General features: G+C 50.8%; 1 protein-coding gene across 1 annotated transcript; it reads left to right on the top strand.

Annotated features, from left to right (window-relative positions):
• Positions 1-5433: 5433 nt before the first annotated feature.
• Positions 5434-6567, top strand: LOC120924770 (probable N-acetyltransferase camello). Its single transcript, XM_040335790.1, has 2 exons — positions 5434-5514; positions 5753-6567. The coding sequence occupies exon 2, from the start codon at positions 5776-5778 to the stop codon at positions 6427-6429; it is 654 nt and encodes a 217-aa protein (XP_040191724.1). The 5' UTR covers positions 5434-5514; positions 5753-5775; the 3' UTR covers positions 6430-6567.
• Positions 6568-6833: the final 266 nt, after the last annotated feature.

Raw genomic sequence — 6833 nt, 5'->3', positions numbered from 1 at the left:
CGCGCGTACGGTTGTGAATCGGCGTGAGTATGCAATTTGCATACTCTACGCTGACCACTACGGGAACGCCACCTAGCGGCCACCGTAAGAATGCAGCCTACGATACGACGGTATAAGAGCCTTATGCCAGTCATATCTTAGGCTGCAGTCGGCGTAACGAGCTTTCTGAATACAGAACAGTCGTTACGCCGGCGCAACTAAGCAATTGCGCTGCGTAACTATGGATTTGAAAATAATTTTACTGTTGGGGGTCCCCACAACTTGGGAAATTGTATCAAGGGGTCACGGCACTAGAAGGTTGAGAACCATATAATGAATTATTCCTATTTTAAGGCTAAAAACCTACTCTGCCCCCTGTACACACGAGAGGTTTTCCCGTCGGAAAAACCGTGGTGAGTGCTTTGGCCGGGAATCCCGGCCAGTGTGTATAGTCCCTCGCAGTGTTTCCCCATAGGAAAACTGCCGGGTTTAAAACCGCCGGCAGGGAAAATAGAGAGCAAGTTCTCTATTTTCCCGCTGGGGATTCCCAGCAGTTTTCCTGTTGGGAAAACTGTGAGGAAGCATACACACGGCCGGGATTCCCGGGTAAAGCTCTCCCCGCAGTTTTCCTGGCAGGAAAACCGGTCGTAAGTACGAGGCTGAATAGGAAAAGGCAGGGCCGCTGATAGAAATCATGGGGCCCCGTACAGCCTACCTGATGGGGCCCCCTTCAGCTCCACCCCTGGTCCTTCCTTCAGCCCCACCCCTGGCCCCTCCCCAGACCCTGCCTTGAAATAAAGTCAATATGGACAATGCCATATTGTGCTGCAGACAGTGCCACCCATGCTTCCAATGGCATAATGCCATTGGCAGCGTGGGTGGCACTGTATCTGCAGGCAGCACATGCGTTATGGCATTAGCGTCATGGATGGCACTGTCTGCAGCACATTACGGCATTGGTGGTATGGGTGGCGCTGTCTCTGCAGCCAGCACATGTATTATGGGCCATAACGCATGTGCTACCTGCAGACAGTGCCAGCCATGCTGCCAATGCCGTAATGTGCTGCAGACAGTGCCACCCATGACGCTAATGCCATAACGCATGTGCTGCCTGCAGACAGTGCCAGTCATGCTGCCAATGCCATATTGTGCTGCAGACAGTGCCACCCATGCCGCCAATGACATAATGCCATTGGCAGCGTGGGTGGCACTGTATCTGCAGGCAGCACATGCGTTATGGCATTAGCGTCATGGGTGGCACTGTCTGCAGCACATTACGGGATTGGCGGCATGGGTGGCACTGTCTCTGCAGGCAGCACATGCATTATGGGCCATAATACATGTGCTACCTGCAGACAGTGCCACCCATGATGCTAATGCCATAATGTATAGTTGCTGCTGCAGTAGTAGTAGATCTTGAACCCCCCCCCCAAGCAAGCACACACCTGTGTAATTGTTAGCCGGGGCCAAGGAGTCACTTCTTCCCTGATGCTGCTGCTGCCTGGACTGGAGTGTCCACAAACTATTACAGATGCAATGCCGATGCCAGCTGCTTCTTTTTTTCCTCTCCATCCGCTGCTCGCCTCACTGCTAATTCTCTCACACGGAGAGAGAGGAATCACTCCGCGGCGCAAGGGGGATGGCACTATAGAAGATGCGCTGGCCGGGACATGAGCCAGCATGAGTAGCGGGCATGGAAGAGGCATTCTTCCGCGCCTGAAATAGAAGAAATAGTCTGTCCCATGACGCCACCTATTCTGCAGTAAGCTAGCAAAAAACGGTGCTTCGGACATCGGTCATGGCTGGAGGATTTGTTTTTTTTAACATTAATTACTTAAAGCGGTGGTTCCCCCTTAAAAACAACTTTTTTTTATTCCACTGCCCCCCCACATTCCATCACGATTAAGGCTATTATTTTTTTTTCCTGCTGTACATACCTTAGTACAGCATCTTCACCGTTGCATCCGGGTTGCGAGTCCCGCGGGAGTGGGCGTTCCTCACATGCTGTTGATTGACGTTTTGCTCAAAAACGAGCTCCCCCCTGTCGCGTAAGCCGCGTCACGGTTGGCGAAAGGAGCCGAACGGCGAGACGGCGCTATACTGCGCATGCGCATCGCCGTTCGGCTCCTTTCGCCAATCGTGACACGGCTTACGCGACGGGGGGAGAGCTCGTTTTTGGGCAAAACGTCAATCAACATCATGTGAGGAACGCCCACTCCCGCGGGACTCGCAACCCGGATGCACGGGTGAAGATGCTGTACTAAGGTATGTACAGCAGGAAAAAAAAAATAATAGCCTTAATCGTGATGGAATGTGGGGGGGCAGTGGAATAAAAAAAAGTTGTTTTTAAGGGGGAACCACCGCTTTAACTGTTCAGGTTACCCGGGCCCCCCTATTGGCCGGGCCCGGTACAACCGGGCCAGTTGTACTGGCCAATCAGCAGCCCTGGGCAAAGGATTAACAAAAAGTGGATGGGGGCTAGGCACTACCCTGGGAGGACATGTACCCCAAAAAATAAAGAAAAAAAATGTTGTTGATTTTATTAAAGCTTAAAGTCAAACATTATTAAATAAACTGCTTAGGGGTGCCCTGAACCTGCCAGAGAAGTGGATCACCAGTACGATGTATACAAAGTACTACATAAATATTTACATAGAGATGCCATTTAAATTGCCAGTAATTTGCATTTTCCTGCCAGCTTCCTTTATTCTGTAAAACAATATGGCATGGGGACTCCCAAAATACCATATATAGTCGAGTATAAGCCAAGTTTTTCAGCAAATTTTTTGTGCTGAAAATGCCCCCCTCGGCTTATACTCAAGTCAAAGTTTTGCACCTGATCTCCCAAACTTTAGGGGCCCCGGTACCAGCCAAACTTGGCACACGTGTAGCCCCACTCTTCCTCTACAAGTGTACAAAGTTTGTTGTCCAGGGGACCTACGGCCGCGGAGCGCCAATTTTTCAAAGCCGGGCACCCCTTCCATAGACTCCCATGTTAAACGGTAATTTCTCTGGTGACTTTGGGGACCCAGTACCGGCCAGTCGTAGGTCTCCTGGACCCAGAACTTGCCGCACATGTAGCCCCAATTCTCCTCTACAAGTGTGCAAAGTTTGTTGTCTATGGGGGACCTACGGCTGGGGATCACCGATTTTTCAAAGCTGGGCACCCCTTCCATAGACTCCCATGTTGAACGTCAGTCTAGTCATGGACACAGTGAGGCATGGGCACAGTGAGGCATGGGCACAGTGAGGCATGGGCACAGTGAGGCATGCACATGGACACAGTGAGGCAAAGTGCGGCATGCAGATGGACACCCTAGGCTTATAAACGAGTCAATATGTTTTCCCATTTTTTTGTGGTAAAATTAGGTGCCTCGGCTTATACTCGGGTCGGCTTATACTCGGGTCGGGTTATACTCGAGTATGTACGGTACATACTCATCAAGTGGAGTCTCACAAAATCCCTACCAATCCTTCCCATCTTGTATGGATTTCAGAGAGAGGGTCCCATGCAAAAAAAAAAAAAAATATATATTGCTTGGGGTCCCCCTTAAATCAGTACCAGACCCTTCAGATCTAGTACAGATTTTAAGGGGAACCCAGCACAAAAGAAAATGGCATGAGGCCCCCACTAAAATTCATACCAGACTATAATCTGTGCATGCAGCCTGGCAGACCAGAAAATGAAGGGGCAGCAACACTACCCACTTCTTCCGCAACCATACCCAGCCAAATGTCCTCAACATAAGGGGGGTCCTCAACAAGGACCTCTTCCCTACAACCCTGGTCTTGTGGGGGGGGGTCCTCAACAAGGGCCTCTTCCCTACAACCCTGGTCTGGTGGATGTGGGGGTCCTCAACAAGGGCCTCTTCCCTACAACCCTGGTCTGGTGGGGGGGGGGGGTCCTCAACAAGGGCCTCTTCCCTACAACCCTGGTCTGGTGGATGTGGGGGGGGGTCCTCAACAAGGGCCTCTTCCTTACAACCCTGGTCTGGTGGATGTGGGGGGAGGAGGGGGGTCCTCAACAAGGGCCTCTTCCTTACAACCCTGGTCTGGTGGATGTGGGGGGGGAGGGGGGTCCTCAACAAGGGCCTCTTCCTTACAACCCTGGTCTGGTGGATGTGGGGAGGGAGGGGGGTCCTCAACAAGGGCCTCTTCCTTACAACCCTGGTCTGGTGGATGTGGGGATTTGGGGTAGGGGAATAATTCCTAGTGTTGTAAATCCATAGAAATACAAAAAACACAGTCTACTCCAGCGCTAATAGGCCTTCCAAGGTGTGTCGTAACAGATATTAGATAAAATGGTGGTGTGAAAGGTATATATGGTATCCCAAAACTAGGTGGATGCTGCCTTCCTCAGATGGGGTAATCCGAAAGGAACTACAAGAAAAACAGAAATGTAAGGCGCGCACACCTAGTGTATCTTACCTAGCCCTATCTTTGTTTATAGTGCAAAAAATAAAAACCGCAGAGGTGATCATATACCACCAAAAGAAAGCTCTATTTGTGGGGAAAAAAGGACGCCAATTTTGTCTGTGAGCCACGTCGCACGACCGCGCAATTCTCAGTTAAAGCGACGCAGTGCCGAATCGCAAAAAGGGGCCTGGTCCTTTACCTGCATAATGGTCCGGGGCTTAAGTGGTTAAGTAAAAAGGACATCATTACATTGGATGAGGATTTAAAATGACGGCTGGGAGCCTGTGCTGCAGGATGGAGTATGGACTATTAGGGTGATCTATAACTATCCCGAAGACAGGGCCTTCTTAATAGCATTACGGGCCCCTGGCAGGGCCGATCCGCCCTATAGGCTCACTATGCAAGCTGCTTAGGGCCCCGCAAAGCTGCGAATAGGCCCCCCAAATTACTAGAGGCCCCGCCTGGTGAGAAGTCATTTTCGGCCCCTCACCCCGATTCTCAACTCGCTGGCTGCATGGGAGAAGAGGTAAGAAGTCAGCACCCCCCCCGCTTCTCACTTTAATGTAAGATGTCATTTCCGACAGCAGAACACCCCCTCCCCCCGTTTCACTACTTTAATGTGACATGTCACTGGCGCCCCCCGCACGCTTTTCAACTTTAATGTGACATGCCCTTTTGCTTAGGGCCCCAGGGAGGTCAGGATCGGCACTGGCCCCTGGGCAAAGTATTGCTCTGGGGCCCCTACAATGGAGGCCGTGCAGGTAAACAAAAAAATCACGTAGGTAGGAGGTAGGGGATATCTAGGGTGTAGAGGGGTCCGAGTTCTGGGATATAGAGGGGCAGCCCGGGCTCAAGGACCAGCTGCTTAGAGGAAAGGGCAGGGGCCCCCCTATGCAGCTGGGGCCCCTGGGCAGTGCCCATGTGTGCCCTCTGATTAAGACAGCCCTGCCCGAAGGACCCCTCTGATTGTCCACTACATGGTGGGTGCACTGGGGGACACAATGTATGACCAGATTTGCTGATATTCTTTCATTATTACAGGTTGTTGCACACCTCAGAATTTCCATTGAGGGTTGAAGAGTGACCACAGCTGAGGACCACTGATAAACTCCATCAACAGTAATAATTAATTATAAACTTACCTATAAATCATAAATTTTACCCGGTAACCCTTCATTTCATCAGCCTACAAGCAGGCCCTATTAGTATTTACAATCTATTTTACATGCAAATCAGTAGAGTGATAAACGCGTGATAGTGCACTTCCCCCTGTGGATGTTGATCTTTCTCTTTCTTCATTTCTAACCTTCCTTCTCTTTACACTCACACAAGATCCTATTTCTCGTTTTACTCTTAGAAGCAAGACGAGCTGCTAGGGGAATGGCCGACTACTCCATACGGAAATACAACAATGGGGATTACCACGCCGTACGTAGACTGTTTGCCCGAGGCATGTTAGATTACATTCCTGGCGCGACCGCCTATATCTTGAAGCGCCCACAAGTCTACTGCACCATCTTGGCTTCATCCATCACACTGCACTTGTACTATCGCTCCTACGTCCTTTCTCTCTTCAGCGTTGGGACATTCCTGGCTGCCATCCATGGCCTTTTAAATTTGGCGGTCCACCTGTTCATAAAGAAGGTTCACAGCGGAGATTTACTCAACATCGAAGAGTCTTATATTCAGAGACCCAACTCTTTCTTCTGGGTGGCCGTGTCCGGTGGTCGGATTGTAGGGATGGTGGGTGTCCAGCCTGATCCAAACTCCAACAGCGACATGATATTACGACGCTTGTCCGTGGCTAAAGACCAGCAACGCCGGGGGATCGCCAGGGCCCTGTGCGTGAAGGTCTTCGACTTTGCTCGCCAGCGGGGCTACCATCGCGTCACCCTAGATACATCGACCATGCAAGTCAATGCTCATAAACTGTATCAACGCTTGGGGTTCAAGACAACAAAAGTCATTCCCAGCAGAAGTCGACTAGGAAGGTTTGCAAATATGACTGTGGTGTACTACAGCTACGATGTCTAGGATGTGGTAATGCAAGAGAGGGATGGAGGACGTGAGGACGTGAGCGAAGATGGAATATGAACCAAAAGAACACTCCAAATAGGATACATTTTTGAAGTATGACCATACATTGTGATTAGATAGATAGATAGATATATAGATAGATAGAATGGCCCAGTTTCACAGAGAGCAAGGCGCACATTACGCCGCCGTAGAGCAAACCCCGTACGCCACGCCAACGCAGCGCGGAGAGGCAAGCACTGCATTCAGCAAGCCAGTGCTCCCAACGCTGCGCCAGCGTGGCGTGGGTTTAGAAGGCGTAGGTTGAAGTGGGCGTGAACCCATGCAAATGAGGCGTGACCCCCATGCAAATGATGGGCCGAGCGCCAGACAGGTACGTATCACGAACTGCGCATGCGCCGTGA

The sequence above is a fragment of the Rana temporaria genome, chromosome 1, assembly GCF_905171775.1.
Source record: "Rana temporaria chromosome 1, aRanTem1.1, whole genome shotgun sequence".
In the NCBI taxonomy this organism is placed as follows: domain Eukaryota; kingdom Metazoa; phylum Chordata; class Amphibia; order Anura; family Ranidae; genus Rana; species Rana temporaria.
This window is presented reverse-complemented; position numbering and strand designations above follow the sequence as displayed.